The 23275-nt window shown below is 39.2% G+C and overlaps 1 protein-coding gene across 1 annotated transcript; it reads right to left on the bottom strand.

The window, feature by feature from the left end:
• Positions 1-2355: 2355 nt before the first annotated feature.
• Positions 2356-23016, bottom strand: PPP1CC (protein phosphatase 1 catalytic subunit gamma). The gene is made up of 8 exons (XM_057746409.1): positions 22728-23016; positions 12712-12843; positions 11611-11841; positions 7222-7326; positions 5069-5292; positions 4726-4860; positions 3651-3711; positions 2356-2765 (listed from the first exon to the last, which is right to left on the bottom strand). Exons 1-8 carry the CDS (start codon positions 22780-22782, stop codon positions 2695-2697), a joined length of 1014 nt encoding a protein of 337 aa, XP_057602392.1. The 5' UTR covers positions 22783-23016; the 3' UTR covers positions 2356-2694.
• Positions 23017-23275: the final 259 nt, after the last annotated feature.

The raw sequence follows: 23275 nt of genomic DNA, 5'->3' as shown, positions 1-23275 counted from the left end.
TCTGTAAGGCTGAGTGAGCTTTGGGTCTGACTTTCTTAAGAGGTGGGAAATGGCATATAGAACTTGAAACCCCTTTAACCTATTATTTTTTTGGTCGCGACGTGTGGCATGCAGGATCCTAGTTCCCTGACCAGGGACTGAACCAGCACCCCCTGCACTGGCAGCACGGAGTCTTAACCACTGGACCAGCAGGGAAGTCCCCTCTTTAACTCACTTTTGAAGGAGCTCTTTAATGTCTTCTATGTAACCAGACACAAACAAAACATTCCTTCTCTGCCCTCACGCCAATCACCAGCTCTAACCCCTCTTTCTACATTCGTGATACTTGGATGAGACCCTTACCTTAGAGGGTCTTCAGGCAGCACCTCCCTGCAAAGGCTCTTTCACCTTTCTTGGATACCAAGATTCCCACCTTGCCTTAGTTGTACTGGCTGATCTTCCATCTTTGCTTTCCCACAAACTGAGTTTTCTCTCAACATTTCATCACGGTTCCACACTGGGAAACTTAGGTTCTCTTCCTTTCCATCCATCTGAATCCTGTGCCTTCCTCATGGATCTGCATTCATTTGTTCCCAGCTCCCATGTCTTATATTCCACTTATGTGTATGTCACTTGAAAAGCCGCTCGTCTTAAACCAAGGGGCTTGAAGAACAAGACGCGAGGTGAGCATCTGCTATTTACTGCAGATATGGGCAAACCTAGTACAGTGGGTACAAATCAATAATTTCTGAGAATGGGTTTAAACCATATTACATTGCCTATTTAGCTATACAAGGATGGCAATATCTGTCTTTCTCAATGGTTTTGTAATGGTGCTGTCAACTAGAGCACTGAAATACTTTATAATCACTAAAAAGAAAAATTGAAAAAATTACACTAATAATTGCAACAACTTCATTTCCTAGTTATTTCTTTTGTATCTGCTGTAAATATCTATAGGTATTCTGTATGTAGTCAGTACTCAGAAATGCTTAGCTAGCCATGGCTCAGTATCAGGTCGTAATAGGGCTATAAACAAAAGGGGGGTGCTACTTAGAACTCAGCCAATTGACATAGTCAAACAACTGAAACAACTGGGATTAATTATAAGGTAACAAATAGTAAATATTTACTGAATACTAATCTGAGTCAGGCATTCCTCCGAACATATCTCATTACTTCATTCAGCGATTCACAATCAGAGGCAGATACTGTCCCTGTTTTACAGCTAGGGACACTGGCTCAGCATTTAAGACATTCACTCAAATCACACAGCTAGCAGGAGTCAGGACCTGGACTGAGTATAACCACTAGCTTATAAAGGCAGATGTGACCTCAACTGCATATGAAGATAAAGGACAAATGAGAAAGTAAGGTTAGTGTGGACTGGGATTTATTAGGCAAAGCCTCAAATTCTGTCGTCACATACTCGTTTCAAATTATTTGAAATCTCCTAAGATCTCGTGTCCTAAAATCAAAGATTGATCTTGTTCTACACTTAACCAGTGCTATGCCTATTCTTTTCGGAAGAATTTTAAGCTAGATACTACACTCCACACTTTATAACTCAAGCCCCATGGGTTACAAATGGCCCAATTTTACAACTTTATAGGATTTTGAAATCCTAGAAGTGATACAACTGATAATGCCCAGGGCATAGATTAATGATTTATGAAACTGACACAAATTATTGTTCTTCTTCCTCCTGTAGTCAAAGAGATCTGGGATAAGTAAAATAATGCACACTGAATTTGTCACAAATGCGGAGCAGGAAGGAGCTAGAGCTCACAAGGTCATCTTCCTTTAAGTCAGGAGCAAGGACATGGCCTATGTCTCAGGGTTCAGGGCTTATAGTGCAGACTGTGCTCTTCTCTCCACAAGCAAATGTCAGTTCAAACAATCCCTCACTAGGAAGACCTCTCCCAACTCCCTAAGAGACACCAGTTTTTGATAAAAGAAAGTGTTTTTCAAATGACACGCTCTCCACCCACTTCTAATGTACTTGAGAGATTAATATGCATTCAACACACTTGTGACAAATGTAATAGGACACAACACTGTGTTCCATATGAATTAGAGAAGTGAGAAGAGAGGAAAGGCCTCTATAAAAACACTGGTGGTTGATTTAGAATAATTTAAAAAGTAGCCCTTGAATTTTACTGTCAAGTTCAAATGAACCCAGACAAAAAGAAAACTATGGATATAGATGATGTCACAACTCACCAAGTCCCACACCTCCCTAAACAGTAGGGGAGGACAGTTCAATCTCATCGCTCTACTTCAGAAACTTAGTTACATCCAGGTAAGCACTCGAAGAATATGAGCATCCATCCTCTAATCCATCTTTGGAAAACTGACTATTTGAAGGAAGACAAATCCAAGTTGAAACTGTGTGGTTTCCAGAGTAATTTATTCATTAAAATCTATTCAAGATGCCATCAACAGTTCTCCTGTGCGTATTGTGCTGATAAATTGACACTGAGAGGATTTAACAAGTTCATCATTTAATAAGTCTGAATTCATTCTCACCACATGGTATTGTACACGGTCAACTGTTGAAACAGATTTCTTTTTAACAGATCTTAGTTTAAAAAAGTCATAGATACTGTGAGTTCTGTATAAACTTGTGGATAGTAAGTTAGTTCCTTTGTTTTGACTTATAAGCCTCAACTTCACCGCAGAATAAAGAATGTAGGCCAAAGAAAGCATAATCGGTCACTCGTATAGAACAGTATTGTTTCTATAATTTGAAGCTTTCTGAATGGACGGGTTCAGGCCTGATGTAACTGTAAAAAGATTACTTAATGAATAGACTATATGGAAATCGTACAAAATATTATTAACTTTAATCATTAATAGCTTAAACAGCACTATGTTACTAACTGCTATTCAAACTCAAAAACCTGTTTTTGAATTCCCATAAAGGCAGCAGGTGTACACAACCATGCCACCCTGTACTTAAGGGAGTGTCAATATATATTTCAACAGAAACTTTGGCTTCAGGAAAGAGTCACAAACATTTAAAATAATGGCTTTAATTGTCATTTTAAGTATATCGCAGGGGAAAAGTGTGCTTTAATTAAATATACATACCAGTGATGCTGGCAAGATTGAAAGTTACTCCTAATGTTGACAGCTATAAAAACTAGTTTGTACATGATAAGACAATGAGAGGAAAAAAAGCAATCCCTTTGGGGAAAAAAAAAGTTCACAGTGGTTTGTATCCAACAGTATGCATTTTATGACAATAACATGTACAGATTGAGCACCCTAGGGCTCTCTTTATATCCTAAAGAAAATGAGCATTTACATTATTCATGGGCTGCACTGAATTAAAAAAAGATCAGTTGTACACTCACCCCTTAGATAGGATAAACTGTCCTGGGGTGTACAGCTTTAACACCATCATTAAAGTCGTTTGCAAAAGGAACAGAGAACTAAACAAAACAAAACATTTTTCCTTGGGAGTGGAGAGTCTTTCATTTGCTGTTATAACCAGCAAATACCATTCATTAAGTCAAAAATGGAAGAGGGGCCCACAAACACTATTTGAGCAAGCTGACCGATACACATTACAGGTTTAAAAATGAAGGCTATATACTGTATGTTACAAGTCCCCACTAGGCAGTGTCAACATGACACCTATTTCTTTGCTTGCTTTGTGATCATACCCCTTGGAGGTGTTACGGGTCTCGTGGCATTCGGCTTCTTTTTCTCTGCAGGCTTTAAAATCTGCAAAGATTCAAAAGACAGCACATTTTAGGAAGTATATTCAATCTCAAATCTTAAATTTCACTCTAATCTTTAGTTCAGAAAGTTTTTTGTTTAAAACTGCCCCAACAACTTTGAAGGCACCACTAGCATATTAATACAAACCAAGCTGACAAACATTGTGGTAATAAATGGTCTGATGAACAGCTAAGCTATATGATCTGGTCAAATTATTTTGCCTTTGGATAAAATCACAATTTTTTGAAGTCACACCTTTAGGTATCCCTTCTGACACAAGAGGGGAAAGTTAGAATAGTGTTTCTCAAACCCATAGGGGATCAGGTCACAATCTCTGGGAGTTTGCAAGCTCTTTCTGATAGTTTAAAAACAAACAAAAAACCCGACCTGTTTTTAATTCAGTTAACTCAGTAACTGCCACAAGACTTCAGTGGCTGTACTTTTGTTTATGACTGGGCTAGCCTGAAGTCATACAAGTTTAATCATAATAAGTGAATGAGAAAAAGACTGAGGCAGATTGTATGTGTAAATGATTCTTTTGTGCCAAGTGAAGACCAAATGATGTCATGGTGAATCCACAGAGGTTTTACAGGAAACAGACTAGAGAAAAATGGTGGGAGAACTGAGTAATTACATAGCACATCTGGCACATGGCAGTCAGTACTACTTTCACATGCAAGTGGTGATTTACTTTTAGCTGAACGCTGCACTCACGCTGTAGTTTTAGACTTAAAATAAAGGAGCCATAAGCATAAGGAGCTAATGTACTGTGCTTTTTATGTATATAAATAATGTAAAAACAGTTAAATTCAACACTGGGGGAAAGGTTCTATGATAACTTTTTTTCCTTTAAAAGGAATTCACTCATTACTGAATTAGGACAAACACCAGTTAAGGGAAAATAAAAATCAGTCTACTCAGCATAAATGAAGAGTAGGCAAAAAGTAGTACTTTTAAAAAAAAAATCAGTAAGATTCAGACATAATAAAAGGAAACAATGCTGAAAACATCCTCTACCTGAAAAGAACACATTAGTGTTTCATCCACGCTCATCATGGCACCTGCATTGTCAAACTCTCCACAATAATTGGGTGCAGAAAACAGAGTGACCAACTGCCTCTTTGCAAAAAATTCATATCCATCTTCAACCACCTTGGGGAGAAAACATTTTCAGTATAAGTAGGTGCAAATTTTAGGTGAGTAAAACCACTCTTCAGTTTCCCGTTGAGCCTGATATCCTGTCGGTCACTTCCAGAGACATTTTGTATAAATAAGCAATACCTACCCACCAAAATCAACAAGGAGAATCTGTGCTCACACACATGCTCTTAAGTGTACATGTAAAATTCAAAATCAATACCTGATGGGCTCTACATATAAGATCCAAATCATGCTTATGGAGAAATTTTGCAACCACTTCTGCACCAAATGTGAAGGACACTCCTCTGTCATTTTCACCCCAGCCTAAGACATCTTTATCGGGGTCAGACCACAAAAGATCACAAAGAAGACCTTGATCTGGTACATCAGTTGGTCGCATAATTCGCCGTATCTGCTCCATAGATTGAAGATCTGGTGATAAACCTATTAAATGTGAAAAAAAAAATGAAGAAAATGGAACTTTAAAAAGGATCTCAGCAATTTAACAGCTCCATTTGTCTACAAAGACTCAATGACTCTTAAAAAGTCTTACATTAAATCTTTGGCTGTTTTTTCTTATTTAGCTTTGGTTAAAAAAGGGGGGGAGGCACTGGAACTTCTTATATGCACTAATTTGTGGGGCACAGTGTGCTTAAACAGCATATGGAAAGTTACCTCAACATACAGAGCACTCTAGTGACCATTTGTAGTGGCTGGGCATAGAAGATGGAGACACTCAGGTGAGTAGCCTTCTAGGACATCTGTGCTGTCCACGGACCATAAAATCTGTTAGACCAGCTAAGATGTAGCTGACTCTCATCTGAGTTAAAATCACACGCCCAACTCTACCAAATCCAGTTTAAGTACACAAGGAGGGCAGAACAATGGATTTATTAAAATACAGTGAGTTAGCTCTTTGATGCTAATTTCTGACCACAGATGAAAAGAAATCCTCTTTGCAATAATTTAATTACATCAGGTAAAGCACAACTACCAAGCAAAATAAGTTTTAACATCTAAGAAAAATTTCTGAAAGGATCAGAAACAGACCAAGGGAAAGTCTATTCACATTTTCAGTATTCTAGAGGATCTATGGTACAGCATATTAACTGTTTTTTTTTTATATTCAAAAATACTTTTGGAGCTTCCTAGGTGGCGCAGTTGTTAAGAATCCGCCTGCCAATGCAGAGGACACGGGTTTGATCCCTGCTCCAGGAAGATCCCACATGCCGAGAAGCAACTAAGCCCGTGCACCACAACTATTGAGCCTGTGCTTCAGAGCCCGTGAGCCACAACTACTGAGCCCATGTACTGCAATTACTGAAGACACGTGCCTAGAGCCCGTGCTCCGCAACAAGAGAAGCCACGGCAATGAGGAGCCGGCGCACCACAACGAAGAGTAGCTCCCATTCACCTCAACAAAAGAAAGCCCGGGCATAGCAAGAGAGACCCAACACAGCCAATAAAATAAATAAATTAAACAAACAAACAAACAAACAAAAAAACTTTCTGCTCTATCTTCAAGGCTGTTACAGAGCCTAGAGTTCCCTGTAACAAATTAATTGTGTACTTTGGACTTGCACCCAAATGATCCTGGATGTGCCAGAGTGGAGCCATGGTGTAACACAGCAATATAGGAGTCACCTGACAGAGAAAGTCATCCTAACAATAACTCATAAATGTCAAAGTGTACATACACTCTTTAGGAGAGATCAAAATCTATGTGGAATTATTATTGCAGCACTATTTACAATAGCCAGGACATGGAAGCAACCTAAATGCCCATCAACAAACGAATGGATAAAGAAGATGTGGCATATATATACAATGGAATATTACTCAGCTATAAAAAGGGATGAGATGGAGCTATATGTAATGAGGTGGATAGAACTACAATCTGTCATACAGAGTGAAGTAAGTCAGAAAGAGAAGGACAAATATTGTATGCTAACTCACATATACGGAATCTAAAAATGGTACTGATGAACTCAGTGACAAGAACAAGGACACAGATACAGAGAATGGACTGGAGAACTCGAGGTATGGGAGGGGGTGGGGGATAAAGGGGAAACTGAGATGAAGCGAGAGAGTAGCACAGACATATATATACTACCAACTGTAAAATAGTCAGTGGGAAGTTGTATAACAAAGGGAGTCCAACTCGAGGATGGAAGATGCCTTAGAGGACTGGGGCAGGGAGGGTGGGGGGGACTCGAGGCGGGGAGTCAAGGAAGGGAGGGAATACGGGGATATGTGTATAAAAACAGATGATTGAACCTGGTGTACCCCCCAAAAAAATAAAAAAAAAGAAAAAAAATAAATTAAAAAGAAAAAGAAAAAAAATCTATGTGGAATTAAAATCAGCCCACATACCTCCATGACAGCAGAATATTTTCTCATCCACGATGGCTGCTATCGGTAAACAGTTAAAGCAGTCTGTGAAAGTTTTCCATAGTTTAATGTTATATCTTCTTTTACCTGTGAAAATTTTCGGATGGTTAAAAAAAATACTGGTGTTCTATAGGTACATTCTCTCAGGAAAATTCCTCCAAGGCAAGGTTCTGACTACCTTAAGTAAACAAAAACTATGCTTTTATTAGAAGAGAATGTCTGATTTATAAGCAACTTACAGTTTCATATGAAATACTTTAAAATAACCAAACTATATTATCTTTATATTGGTCTAAAGTTTTTATATTTTTCCAAAGCCTAAATTTATTACCAACACAGTCACAATCAGAGTGGTAGCAATCATCATTTTATCAGATTTCCAAAGTGGCTGAACCATGTTTTCACTAAACTTTACTATGTCTTGAGGTACATTTATACATATTTACATTTTACAGGTGCTACCTGAATAATTTTGAAGAACCAGGCATATAGTCCTTAAAGTATAATGTTGGACACTTCTGACCCAATATTTCAACTTCTAGATATTCATTCTAAAAAAAGTATTCAAAATGTGGGCAAAATTTTGATTATTAGTAGTACTATCTGGAACACGAGAAACTGTGAAGCCTGAATGCCTGATGATTTGGAAGTAATTAATTATGATACAGTGGAGTATTAAGCTATTGATTATGGGTTTAGGGAGCACTTAAAATATAAACTTCTTGAAGAAGGCAAAAAAAAAATTTCATGAAGTCTAAAATCAGAATTGCAGATATAATGATTAAGGATTACCATTAAACGCCAACAATCAATTATTTGATAGCACCAACTCTGTTTGAAATCTAGTCTGTTTTGTCCACTTTCAACCCACAGGTAGGTTCCTATTTCTAAAGGCAACTAAGAACAACTCACCCACGTGCCATTATAATCTTCCTTCTGAGGAAGTCTCTGAGAGTTAACACCCATCTCACCTCCCACCACCCTGAGTAAGCTCCTGGAACCAGATAACTCCCAGCGCCACTAAATATTCTAGTAGGAAGCCCAACAACTGTAGAGGAATACAGACTGCTTACTGCAGGCACACAAAGATACCCCTAGCACACGGCACAAATGCTTAGAATGCCCTCCACCCCTTCAGAAAATATGTTACAGGGTGGTTATTCCTCTCTCACTAACCCATGTATTCCATGCATTCTGGAGTCACTGTGTGATTCGAACAGAAGCATACCTTCATGGCACTGTTTCCACAGGAAAATTATGTTCAGAGTTAAAAACCTGCTCATAAACCTTGGAAATACATCTCTCTCTGAATTGGCTAAGGAAGACCCAACTGTTGGGGTGCCTTTGTCTCCTATACCCTCCATACTCAAAAACACCAAAGGTCAAAGCATAATCTTACTCCTAGACCAAGAGTTTATCCTCCGTCTCTTCTCCATTTTTATCCTATGGACACTGAAAGGTTTACAGCTTTCAACGCACCCCTTCTTTGAGTTCAAGAAGGGCCCAAGCAACAGGTTTCCTGAACCACATGTTCCACTCCACTGCAAACTAAGTCAGGGAGGAAGTTTAGCACAGGTTTGAAATGCAATGCAAATTCAACAAACATTTGACTTCTCCCTTTGCAGAGGAGGACTTTTGTCTTTTCTCCTAACAGTTTATGTTTCTCTAAGACTAGGTAAAACCCTCACCATGGTTCACCCTGTTTTCAATTTGTTTGGAGACTACTAATTCCCTCTGTCCCATATCTTCCTTCGTTGGAGTTTTCTGGAAGCTTAACAGAATTACTCTCTACAAAAGCCTGAAGGGGAACCTGTGCACCTCCAATTTCCAATAATGGTAATAATACAAGAACAAGGCTGGACTGGGCTGTCCTAACCCCTATTCATAAGTGATGTGGTTCTGTCTCCTTTTTCTATTGAAGCCTATCTCTGAACAACATTCCAATGGCTCCCCTGGATTTTTCCTTTGCTCAGATGCTGCATTTGCCAGTGCCAACAGACTCTTCCTTTTTGAAGTCTGCTTCACTCCTTGATTCTTTAGTTACACAATGGACTCCAGCTTTTCTTACAGATTCCTTTGCTATTTTTGTTGGCTTCTCCAACAAAAATTAAGATTCTTCCTCCTGTTGTCTCTGAGCATCTTAACTAAGCCCTGGGCCTCTGCTTTCTCTCCTCTCTACATTTCCTCCCTAAGGCCACTTCAGACCACTAGGAGCATCTGGCTCCAGAAGGATTCCTGGATAATTGCCAAAGTCTCTTCAAGCTTCCAAGTCCTCAGATTCTGAGCCAGAATCCCTAATGCAGTTTCCTATTACTACAGACCAGACAGTTCTGGTATCAGAAAAGGATAACACACATTCACATTCTATCCAACAACAGATACCCCAGCTTTTCTAGGACTACAGTCATAAAGTTGGAGGGGAAAAAAAAAAAGAGAGAAAGAAATGGTAGCACAGAGTGTTTGTTACACTTAGGAAGTAAGTCTATCACATAAAGCAGTGGTTTTTAAATTGTTCCATGGAAATCTACATTTGAATAAAATTTTTCAATATAATAAAAATTTAACAAAATTATTAATGTTTTTTTTAAAAAGTCAGCAAACCATCAAAGGAAAGCCACCTATGTCAAGGACACTTTTAGGCCCCCAAATAGACTGGGTGGCAAATTTTACCTGCCTGATGGGAGAGGGGAAAGCTGGAGTAGAAGCTTTACATTAGTCTTGAGGACAAACAAGAGTCAAAACTGGTACCAATCAACACTGACCTTTTAAATCATTAAGGCCTCTCACTAAACAGAAACCAAAAATGATGTAGCCAATACCCTCACACTAGGATATATGTCACAACAAAGAGATCATGTGGATCTGAACTTCATCAATGAAAACATCAAAATAGTTGCCAACAGCTGTATAAAAAGGAACCTATTCTAAAAAGCAGTACTGTAACAAATATCCAAAACATGTTAAGAAATTCTCTTTCATTTCATTACCTAAGGAGTCATAACTGACTGCATTACTAGTACTTCCCTGATGACTCACTGTCAATATCAAATATCTTTCTTGCCCAACTCAGTTGTCCCAGTCAGTTCAGAACCCACAGGATTTTCCTTTTCTTGGTAATCCCTCCTGCCTCATCCTGGTTTGTGTTTTTGCTTTTTAATTTTTTAACTGAAGTATAGTTAATTACTTCCCGCTTCACCTTATATGTTGGGTCTCAGGGTCACAGATATACAGTCATGGGAGAGGTTGCAAGTATGAGGGCTAAGTCTGTGAATGTAACCTTTCCAGCAACATACTTCTAACAAATACACTAGCTGAACATATCTATGTGAAACTGAGATGGAAAACACCACAGCCTGAGAGACTATAGGTTATGATTACAGTGTAGGGGAGGGTCACAGTGACAATGCCTTACCAGTCAATGCCTTATATTATATTGGCAAGTGCTAGTAATTCAAATTCCTTAACTACCCCTTCTCCTCCCAGCCTGAACCCTCCCTTGGCAGAAATGATGAATGCAAATGGAAGATGGAGGTAAGGAGATTTAAAAAAAAAAAAAAAAAAAGTTACTTAAATAGCAGCAAGAACAAAAAACTCTCTACCAAAAATGATTATTTTCAAAGCTTTAAGAATCTTGTTTCTGTCAACTATCAACTCAAAGTGCACCTTCAACCAATACAAAATGGGTCATAAAATGTATGAATTATACAAATATTTTTAATTAGCTTCCTCCCCCAATGCCGTTTTCTCCTTTCAGCACAATTTCACAGTAACTGCTATTTTTCCTGGGGTGCAGATGTGCCAGAAGGAAAAAAAATACATTAGCAATTACAAAAAGTAATTATTTGTATATTGCAAATTTCCATTTATATGAAATGTCTAAAAAAGGCAAACCTATAGAGACAGAAAGTAGGTTCATGCTTGCATAGAGCTGTGGTGATAGCTGCATAACTCTATGAATTTACTAAAAATCACTGAATTGTACATTTAAAATGGATGAAATTTACAAAATGTAATTTTATCTCAAAGTTGTCAAAAACAAAGCTATCTATTTGGACAGGTTCTCAGAGTTGTACTAAGAAATAATCTGCAACTATTCATCACAACAATTATCTTAAAGAAATCACTACTGTGAACACTACTTTCTAATCTAATCATCGCATCATACAAGAATCCAGGGCATTATACTGCAATGAGTGCTATTTTTTAACCCAAGAAAGAAAAAAAAACAGGATAAAACAAGTTAATGAAATAGTAAACATAAGAATTACAACACTACATCTAAACTCTTGCAAATTCTAGCAGAAATATGTTCAGTTTATGACCAAGTATCTCAACTTAAGCAAATCTTCCTTAGACGTAGGAAGTACTTACATTCATCATAAAATCCATAAATTCTATTGATGCTGGCACATTCGTGGTTGCCTCTGAGAAGAAAAAAATTCTCGGGATATTTGATTTTGTAAGCCAGTAAGAGGCAGATAGTCTCCAATGACTGCTTTCCCCTGTCCACATAGTCCCCAAGAAACAGGTAATTGCTTTCTGGCGGGAAACCACCGTACTCAAAAAGTCGAAGCAAATCATAGTATTGCCCATGGATGTCACCTAGAAGCAAGAATTTTGTTACACAGTGTCTTCATACATATCACATTTAGTTCAGTTGAGCTTAATTAAAAATTTAAGTGTATGTGTATATCCAGAATCTCACACAAAACTCAACTAATTAAGAATTTATTTTGTGGAAAGGATTATTAATGCCTAGGCAGGTCTTCTTGCCAAGTAACACGGTTTTCCTTTCAGGTTGGCTGATCAATAGCAGATCTCCAACAACTCAGTCTCTGGGGACTGTGTCAGCAGAAGTGCTGCACTCTTAACAAGCCCTAGCTCTCTGTGAACAAAGGTATACATACACTACACCCACCAATGCATCTGGCTTTCAATGTCTCCCTGTTAGGTAACACCAAAGAGCATTTTACTTACACACACACGAAAAAACCCCCACAAAAACACACACAAGCTTCATCAACGTAGTCAAACATGTTAGAAGTATAAACAGAGCATTTTTCAGATAGAGTTGAGTTTTTACACTGATTATCTATATCTACCATGTAGAAAGAGAACTACAAAATCGCACATTTTTAGGCATAACCAGTATTGCTTCAAGCTTAAATATAATCCCTATAAGCTCATATAGTTCAGGCCTTTTCTTAGCTCTCCATTCTGTTTCATTTCTTTCCTTTCTTCTACAATGTTTATATTCCTTTAGCAAAATAATTTTAAGAAAATTTGAAGCACATTTAAGTAAACTAAGCCCATTAGAGGTATTTTTTCTAAAGTTACAATTATTTAATTTTGAGTAGTTCCAGGTTATTCATAGTAAATGATTCTGTTGGCTAACACCAGGTCATCTATATATCCTCGACTCAGTCAATCAATCACGTAATCAAAGACAACTGTCAGTATGCCAAAACTTACCACATATTTTGAGTGGTGCTTCAAGTTCCAGTAGGATAGGCTGACTGAGAAAGATCTCTCGGGACTTTAAGCACAGTCCTCTGATTTCATTCTCCTGTAGCTGGACATTCTTACCGGGCTTGGACCCTCTCACTGTAGGGGAGGAAAACACCAATTTAGTCAAGTGAAGTCCAAATAAGACTTAACAATTAAAAATATCTAAGGAGGGTGGGAAGGAGTCACAGGAGGGGTATGGGGATATATGTATAAATACAGCTGATTCACTCTGTTGTACAGCAGAAACAGTGTAAAGCAATTATACTCCAACAAAGAGCTTAAAATAATAATAATAATTCTCTCTCTCTCTCTCTCTCCCTCCAAAAAGGGACTTCCCTGATGGCACAGTGATTGAGAATCTGCCTGCTAACGCAGGGGACATGGGTTCGATCCCTGATCTGGGAAGATCTCCCATGCCAAGGAGCAACTAAGCCCGTGCACTGCAACTACTGAGCTTGCACACCTCATCTAGAGAGCCTGGTGCCACAAACTACAGAGCCCAAGGGCTCTGGAGCCCGTGCACCGCAAAAGAAGATCCCACATGCCTCAACAAAGCTCTCAAGTGCCACAACTAAGATCCAATGCAGCCAAAACAAAAAATCAATTTGAAAAGATGGAAGCTTTAAACAAAGAGGCTTTAATTTTATAAAAACGTAGTTTACTTTCTGGCTAGCCTTTATTTTCAGGACACTTATAAAGAACATGATTTTAATGCCTAATCAGAATCTTAAAATCTTAGACAGGATTTCAGAGATTATCTAGTTGCATTTTCTACACCAAGACAAGACTTTACAGTATCCTGATCAAGGGATCATCTTCTCTGTGTATGAACTGTTAGAAAGGTCTTATTGCTTGGGAAATTAGACTCCCCCAAGGCACAGCTCAAGGCCTCAGTTTTGAATCCAAGCCACACAACCGGCCTTGTTCACCTATAGCTAGCCCACCAGGCCAGCTCTTTTTGCCTCCCACCTTGTCTTCTCTTCTCCAGCCCTATAAATGAATTAGTATTTGTACAGCAGGAGATTTTAGAGATTGTCATGTTACTGAGTTGCTTCTAAGAATTTCTTATTTTACAATGTGAGATCGGAAATGCTCAGAATCTCACCTCCCAATTAGTGTTTTTCAGAGGACCACAGGTCTCTCAAGGGTCCCAGATTCATCTATGAAAAACTTTAAGTGCTGTTTTCATTTCATTAAAACACACTGTACGCTTGCTGGGCATATTTTGCTGTGCAACTTTCTGGGCCTGCATCTGTGAATACAATCATGTCTGTACAGGGCAAAGGATGTCAGCATGTGCTGTGAGAAAGGTTTCCTAGTAATTTGAAAAGATAAAAATCGAGAAAAGGGAGAAAGAAATCATGGCACAGCACCAGGCGTCCTGCACTCCCAAATGCCCACATCAGAGCACTCTGAGTTCTACTCACTATCAAAGTGAAGCACAGGATATCCTCTGGCCTTATAATAATTCATTTATCAGCAGGTAGGTAGTAGTAGGAAGTAAAATTCTGCTTTGAGTCCAGTTGTAACATTAGACAGTTATTAAACGCATAATAAACAACACCGACTTGCTACATGTACCTTGCTTTTACAGTTATGAAGTGGCCTGCCTGTTGGCAGGGTCTGGTTAAATATGGGGACTGATTATCATCAACTTGCAATCAAGGTCTTAATACTTGCTTTGTACAAAAGATTTATGAAAGTGGGCATTCTCCAAATCAGAAATGAAACAAAAACATAGGACCAGACTAAATACAGAACTAAGGCTACATATTTCCACAATTAAACCCAATATAGAGTGATGAGTAGATTAAATCAATGTTGTTAATTTAAATTTTATCAGTTTTAGAAGCTTTATCTGTATTTCAAATCACAAAATCATTTGGCCTAGTAGCTGAACAAGGGCAATAGGCTTAACTGGTTTGTATCTAGCTTTGTTCTGTAAATATCTAAGTAACATTACAGAGTAACAAAAATTATAAGCAAAAAAAAAAGTGATCTCTGTTGAGAATGTTTTTCCATTAAAAAGGGCTGTGTCCAAGTTTGAGAAATATTGTCTTAGGGTAAGCCATCCTTCAGCCTGAATAGCCACTGAAATTGCATTCCCCGAAGAAACAAATTTTGAGCAGAAATGGGTGTTATTTTTTTCAATGAAAGACAATAAAAAAGAAAGGATGATGAGTGAGAAAAAGGGCATGACAAAAAGAAAATGTTGAGTGCGCTGGACTAGAAGCCAGAAGCCCCAAGTTCCTGTAGTGGTTTTATAGCCCTGGGCAAATCACCTCTTTGGATTCCGCAATATGTAACTGAACTAAATGACTGCCAGTCTCATTCTGATCAAATATTAAGAAACAAGAAGCAATTAAATGGAAAGCATAGTAAGAATATTCTTTGAAGGAATATGCAAAATGGACACATATATAATATTTACAACAGCAACTGAGCTATTTGTAAAACAAAAAACGATTTCCCCCCCCAGAACCAAAGTAATTTTTCTCTCTAGACACACATAGGGGAGAACTCAAGAAACACTCCCAGTGGAAAGATAGTGGGATCCCTGCTTCACTGGCCAGAAAACCCCAATCATTAGTGATTTTACCACAAGTCAGCCAGAAGCTTGGGCGGACTGCCCAACAGGAAATTTTATTTTTGGCTAGGGGACTCCTTGACGCTTCTGGTTTCAACCAGAATCTTTTTCAGCAGAGCCCCACACTTGTAAGTGAATAGTCCACTCTAAGTATTTTAGAAGAATATGCAATGACTGACTTACACCTATAGGGAACGCAGGCTATACTTTTAACATGAATGTTATCATATTACACCAATGCCATCAGATTAAATCAAAGCTGCTAATATAAATTTTACTGGTTTTGGAGGCTTCCCACTACCACCTTTAGACATAGTTCATGGTAATTTCAGTTCTTTTATTCTGTTTGTCCCCCAAGTGGGAGTGTATGGAGATTAGTAAAGAACAAAACTAACAATTTAAAAAGTATTTCTAATGTGGAGTGAGGATTAAATGCAGTTTTTCCAGAACAAGTCAAGATTTATTTTACATTTGATGAACAGTGCTCATTAAAAACAACATAGTCCCAAAGCTTCTTAGATCCCCTATGATTAGCTCAAGAAATAAAATTACAAAAATAGAAACTCTGCCAAAACCATCTACTATTTGGCAAATACCTGCTCATCTTTCAAGACTGCTTAGCTATCACCTCACTCTAGAAAACCTCTCTTAGCCATCTCCTCTCCCGTCAACAAGCCTGCTTTACGCTTTCTGAAATGCTCTCACAACTCCTGGTCACTGCCCAGCACATACTGTATATTATAATTGCCAGAATGCTTCCACCTGGCAGAGTGTAAACCCCAGGACCACATCACTTGTTCTGCAGTGTACGTGGTACATGGTAGGTGCTCAAAATCTACTGCATGAATGAAGCCTGAATAAATCTCTCACTGTTAATTTGCGGCATTACAATTAGCATGCATTACAGACTGTATACTTTTGATTAGCAAAAAAAAAAAAAGAAAATTGTGTCTATGCTTTAAAATTACAAAGCAATAGTGTCATTCCCTATAGGCTTTACTAGAGTATCTTTCTAGTTGTGAAAACTTAGGATTACTCTTAAATTTCAAGCTGAAGATAATTTATCTAACAGAAGATAAAGATTTAAAAATGAGTTTTGGCAGTCTGAGTGAACACCGTAGACATTTCTTAAAAACAGCCTATTAGCTGACAGCATAAAAACCTACTTCACTATTTTTAGTGTCCATCAAATAGAATTATGTATTAGCTGTAGCTAACGCATCCCGAGCACTTCCCATGTGCTGGGTACTACACTAAGAGGCGTTACAGTGCCATTCAATACAACAATCACATGAAGTCAGGCACTGTCACTTCTCTGTGTTACAGGCTGGAAGAGGCTCAGTGACCTGGTCCAAAGTCACAAAGCTTGTAAGGAGGACTCTAGGCCCCAACTGACTCTAGATCTGAAGCGGTGCTTCCAAAAGACCACCCTCTCAATTAAGAATTTGTTCATCGTGAAAATAAGTTTAAAATATATGGTATAAGCTTAGAAACTTAGAAAATAAATGAAAGCAAGTAAACTAGCACGTAACTGTTTTTGTCATTTTACAAATTCATAAACAATTAAAAAAAATGAAAAAGTTGAAAAAAAAATTTGTTCTTCATTAAACTTCTAAACCAAAAGAGTTTTTATAGGACCAATTACTGCAACTCTAACATACAGTCATTGCTCCCTAAGAAAAATTTGATATGGGATATGAAATCATAAGGCATCCTTAGAAACAGGAAGCATTAAATAAGAACTAAATGATGCAATCTGTTTGTTAAGACTATCAATATTCATTTTTACCATGCTTCATTCAAATATTCAACAAAATAATTGCTGGGCACCTACTACATGCCAGACCTTATGCTGGATGCTGGGGATCCCCGGCAACAGGATAGACAAGAACTCTGTCCTTTTTCCTGAGAGGTTTACATTCTAGCGGAGGATGTAGAAAATAAGACAAACTAGGTAAATGCAGATTATAAATGCTGTAGCTAGAACTATCCCTCCATAAAAACTATAAAACTAGAAGTTTGTCTTAGGGACAACCTCTTCAATACCATTAAAAAGACAAAGGCCTGAATATCTATTTTATTGCTATTAGCTACAAAGAAAAAATGCAAACAGTACTGCTCTGCTCAATGAACATCAATCACTACTAACTTCATGGTTTAAAACCCTCACTGTGCTCTATGCATGACGGGAGAAAGCTGCACAAAAAAGGAGATCCTAGGTGTGAAACTGAAAGGTTGTCTCCTCATACCTTCCTAGGTAGTGGTTCAAATTGCACCTATGAGATTATTTCAATAATTGCCAATGGAATCCAAAATATTTCAACAAATAAAGAATTCCATTTTCCAGGTGGAATGTTTCTCATAAGTCCAGGTGCTAAGCATTGCGTGGAAATAAAATCAGTAGGCACAGTGAACATATGTAGGTTAGTGACTGATACATTAAAATGGTCAACTTAGATCTTAAACCTGTGACTTTTCTCCCTTTCTCTCTTTTTTTTTTGGCCACACCACGTGGCTTGTGGGGCAACAGCTTGTGAGATCTTAGTTCCCCAACCAGGGATTGAACCTGGGCCTCTGAAAGAGAGAGCCGAAGTCCTAACCACTGGACCATTCCCAAATGTGTGGCTTTTGAGTAAAAGCTTTTATCTGCTTAAAAAGGTAGACTAAGAAAAAACAAAAACAAAAACAAACAAACAAAAAGATGCATTATGGCTGTTACCAGCAAAGACTGTTCTGTTCTAACTTATCTGATCATTTATCTGGCAAATCACTAACATGAGCACAGGATAAAAATTCCCATGCAATTTTATTGAAAACAAACTGATAAAAACTTGAAATAATATAAGAATGTCAATGGTGATTATTTGCAATGCCAGCTTTTTCTCACAAAACATTAACTTTTTTGACAGACTGGTAACAAAGCAGAGATGAAAACTATGGAAGGAAATTTAAGACTACTTTGGGTTTATTTATGAGGAATAAGCAAGTATTCTTCTTGCCCCTTGACTGTCGAAAGAAGGTCACATAAAAGGAATAGTATACCCACCAAAAAGTCTCAGCTGAATTATAATTTAAAACCTAAAACTGGCACAACCAGTATAAAAATAATCCAAACAGAGATTTTGGTAATAAGATAATCCTATTAAAGTAGGTGACATTCCTAACAACATGCCACATCATATTCATTTCAGTGACAATCAATAACCTCATAATATTTGACAGATTTAGGAAAATAAAACCTCAAACCAAAACAAACAAAAAACAATGAATACTTGTAACTTTCTCACAAACAATGGAGTTCTTTTCTACAAAAATATAAACCACAAAAATGTTAATCAAGAATCACTTGGTTTCATTGCAAAGTCACCAGGAGGAAGACACCCACTTTCTGGCCATCTTAATACCCCCACCCAACTTGACTTTCCTAACTGCTAGTGTTATACTCTGGGCATGTAAAGGTGAGGTCAGTTTTCTCAAGGCAGATAATCAGGATATAGCTGCAAAACACCATTATTGCTCTCAATAAAGAACCTTGAGTTTTCTACACCTAGAGTGAAGCCAATTTATTGAAAAATGTTTAACTCTCTACAGTCTAACCACCTATTTTGATAAAATGCCACTGATTAGACCTGACATCTGACCCTACATTTGTAATGATGGTTTTCATTTTCATAAGCCTTAATACCAGTGACGTACACACTCCTCCAGGTGAGGAATGCCAGCAAACCCCAGAGTAGGGGTGAAATTGGAGATTTCAGATAAAACATCAAGACCATTAAGTAAATCATCTATTCTTACATGCTTTGGATACAGTGGTCTGACCCTAAAACATAAAAAGTTGTCCCAGAATTCTGTAAACTCCAAAGAGATTGAATCCTTCCTTTTTCTTCTTGAATAAAACTTTCCAGTTTCCTTGTTTATAAAGCAATTCATATCAGAATATTATCTCCTTCACATTCCAATCTTTAAGGTCTACTAACACCTGTGACTATAAATTAAGTGAAATGATCCAGTCTGTATATCATTTCCCTGCTTCAAGCTCAGTAATCCTCACCTACTCAAGCAGACTAACTGGCACATGCTTTTGCAGAACAGGTTATTATAGGACTGCAGTTTCACAGATATAAAACAATCTCACCAACCTCTACACTGGAGAGGCTACTAACGCATGGTGCAGCATGGCACCCATTCCCCTAGCTTGCAGGAGGAAAGCCTGGCCTCCTGCTCCCGTGGCTAACATTCCCTCAAGTACAACAGAACGACACACACCATCCTGTCAGATTTCACTGCTGCCTCCTGCTACTGACAGGCGAGGGGGCACTGCTGGCACAAGGAGAGTAATCCTTTCCGTGCTGTGATTTAGGATGGGTGCAAGCTGCTGATCACAGCACTAACAGAGCTTTCTTGCCTTGCCTTATAGGAGAGGATGCAGCATACAACTGACACGCAGGAGGGGTGGGAAGAGCAGGGGGCTCACAACACAGACTTCTTGTAAGTTAGGGTATTAGGAACACAAAACTTTAATGTTACTGTCTTTATCAACAAAATGCCCTATGATCACTGATCCCAAGAAAAGCCTCTAATTGTTAAAATTACCTGATGTGTAAAGAAAAAATAATCGCAGAGGTCTCAATAGGAAAGATTATTTTTGTTTTCCTTGGTCAGGATTTTAAGATCTTTTTTTTTTGCCATTATGTTTGTCCTTTATGATCTTCAGGACCAGAGATCACTGTCTTTTAAACATTACAATATAAACATGTTTCACTTCACACCAAAAAGCTAAACACTTGGGTTACTTTTACAAAGAGTATTAAATTACCAAAGGCTGTCTGAGGGCCAGGGCAGAGGTCATATTTAAATCACTAAAGCAAGTAAAGCAATTGTGCAGAGCCTGGCACAGTCCTGCAGTTTGACAACCGCCATCTTCAGAGCCACGATACTTCTTGCAAATCAGGATGTGAAAATAAGTTACAACTGCCTGCAATGCAAGAAAATCGCGAGCTATCACCACTCCCTGAACAAGACCACTTACAAAATTAATCTGCCTCAAATCTCACTTTTCTCTAACACAGTAGGACTATCAGATAAATCAGCAGCTGGTTTATTCTCTAAATTCAAAGTTTTACTGTGCAGTTATTTAAGTAAGTGAACATGAATAATGTGAAGCAGTGACAACCTTAAGGTTTTATCACCCTCAAGGCAGACCTTCTGAGGTGGGTTACAGAAGTGATGCCTCCTAAAGGAAAATCTACTAAAAGTTTAGAGTAGAAAAGAACTGCAAAGCTGTAGTGACTAAAATCTAAAACTAACATGGTGTTTTCGTAAATAAGACTTCACTTTTGAACGGTCTGACCTCACTTTTGAATGGTCTTTTTAGTACCATTACTGAGCTACTTCTCAACTAGCTCGCACAGTCCTCCACCTTAAAAGAGGAGAATTTCTAAAAGGTAAAAAATTCTAACAAGGTCACAAAACTCACATTCCCTCCATTTTCAGATATACTTAAATCTTAATTAAAACTTTTAAAAGAAAAAGTTTGTGGGGAATTAAAAAAAAAAATCACAAAACATATTAACATCTACCTTGGATGTATATATATTCTAACAGATCATTTTCAACCGTTTCTCTGCCAATTTAACATTGACAAGAAAAAGAAAAAGGAAACTGATCTCATTGTGAATGATCCAAGTTTATGAAGGAAAATTTCTTATGGGAAATCCAGCACTTAACAAAACAACTAACTTTAAATTTCTAAAGTTTCTAATTCACAGATTCCATTTTTCTCCTGTCTTCTCAACGAAATAAAGCCCAACGAAGTAACCACACGTGTCCCTGCAGATATGCAGAATTTACAATTTTTGAATGAAGAAAAATTAAGTTCTTTTCTTACTGTAAACTGTTTTAATCCGTTTCTAACCTACTGCTACCTCACATAAATGAAAGAACTGTATTAACTAGCATTCAAAGTGTGGTTCTTAGAATAAATGCCAGGTACTGAACGAATAACAAGGTTTTCACCCACAAATAGCTGTGACACTTCAGGGGTCTATTTAATGAGTTTTTCTTTTGAGAAAGTATAAAAGGGAAAAATCTTACACAGATTAGGAAAAGATATTTTCAGGAGTTTCATTCTAATGACTTAATCAAAAGATCTGCAAATTCTAACACCAGAGCTGTCCAACCGTTTATCCTCTCGGACTCCACATCTCTCACAGCATTTATAGTCCAACAATATTTTAGAACAATACAAAGGCAAAAAGCAGTTAAAACCCAGCCAAATCTACATTATCCGGTATTCAAATCAAGAGAGGGATTTGAATTCTTTCAAAGTTTGGAATTAGACGTTAGTGTTAATAGATGTGCTCTGGAATTTGGAGGTGGTGAGGGGTGATTTCATTTCAGCGTCCCTCCTTAAAATCCGAACTCCATACGTCTCCCACATCAATATCAATCAATCGCCAGGAGCCTCACAAATCTTAGGTAAACTAAAGATTTGTTTTGACCACTGGACACCTTCCTTCGCACCTATGTGACTTGAATGACTTCTGGCTCCCGCCTGGCTGCCTGGGTTTGAAACTTGACTGAGACTACCTGTGTGACCTTGGTCAAGTGACTTCACTTCTCTGATTCTGAGTTTCCGCTGAAAAACAAGAAAAAATAATAGCACCTACCTCGTAAGGTTGTTAGCAGTATTACATGAAATCTGTGTCAAGTGCTCCAAAATGCCAGACACACAGCAAGCGCTTTAGAAGCGCTAATATTATGATTGTATGTATCCGATGAACGCAAAGCGCTTAACACAGAGCCTGGCACATTGAAAAGATCCTAACGAAACTGTCATCCCTGCTGGTTTCACAGTTCAGAGGCAGGTTCAGAAAAGAGCGCGGAGACCTCTTCGAGATAAGGACAATTTAACAAGAAACGGGCCCCTCGACCCCAGCCTCACAAAAAAATAAAAATGAGCAGGACAGGAAAGACGCCCCCAAGCCCGGTGGAATCCATATCCCCATCATGTTGCTTTCCTAGAGGACGAGTACCAGAAAGTTCAGAACGTGCCGTCCTGTAGGTTGGCCTGGGATACCCCAACATTCTCCAAAGACTGGTCCGGTGTGCGGGGCGCACTAGGGTGCCTACCGGAAACGTGGGGGTGGGGAGCGGAGTTTTCAAATTTCACGGCCAGAAGGAAGGCTGCACCCTCGTGCAATGAATGAGCGGAGCCAGGAGGGTCGGCGGCTTGGGCCGAGTGCGGAACCCCGGGCAGCCTCCCTCCCGCTGCAGCCCCCGGCCCGCGGACGAACTCGCGGGGCTCACTCCTCTCGGCGCTGCAAGCCCAACAGGCCTCCCAAATCGTCCCCCCCCGCGAGTCCCCGGAGCCGCCCGCCGCCCCCTTCACCTTCCAGCAGCCGTTGGATGATGCTGTCGATGTTGAGCTTATCTATATCCGCCATCGCCTTCCCACCGCCGACCCTCCCGCAGCGGCGCCGCCGCCGGCTCGCGCCCGGGATTCACACCTCCTTTCCCACGCCACGAGCACAGAGATGGTGGTGGCGGCGGTGGCAGAAGCCGCGGCGGGTCCCCCCCCAACCGCCCCGCTCCCTCCTTCCTCCGTCTCTCCCCACTGGAACCACGAGAAGAACAAAATGGCCGCCGACTCCTTAGCCAGCCTTGGGTGGCGCACGGATGCGCGCGGGGGAGTGCAGCGGCCCGGCCGGGACTTCTTTATGGGCCATAGGGCACCCAGTAGAGGGCGGGGCCAGGGCGCGGGAGGGAGGCGGGGCCAGAGCGCGGGAAGGGGGAGGAGACGGTTGGACGTAACTGCGATCGCGCGCGGAATCCTTCCGCTAAACGGGCCGAGCAAATAGGTCTCCTGGCGGGAGCGTGAGTTGCAAAGTTGCACGCGGGAGTTGGGGAGGGGGGGGAAGATGCAGCTGTGCACCCGAG

This window comes from Hippopotamus amphibius, chromosome 8, assembly GCF_030028045.1.
Source record: "Hippopotamus amphibius kiboko isolate mHipAmp2 chromosome 8, mHipAmp2.hap2, whole genome shotgun sequence".
Classification (NCBI taxonomy): domain Eukaryota; kingdom Metazoa; phylum Chordata; class Mammalia; order Artiodactyla; family Hippopotamidae; genus Hippopotamus; species Hippopotamus amphibius.
This window is presented reverse-complemented; position numbering and strand designations above follow the sequence as displayed.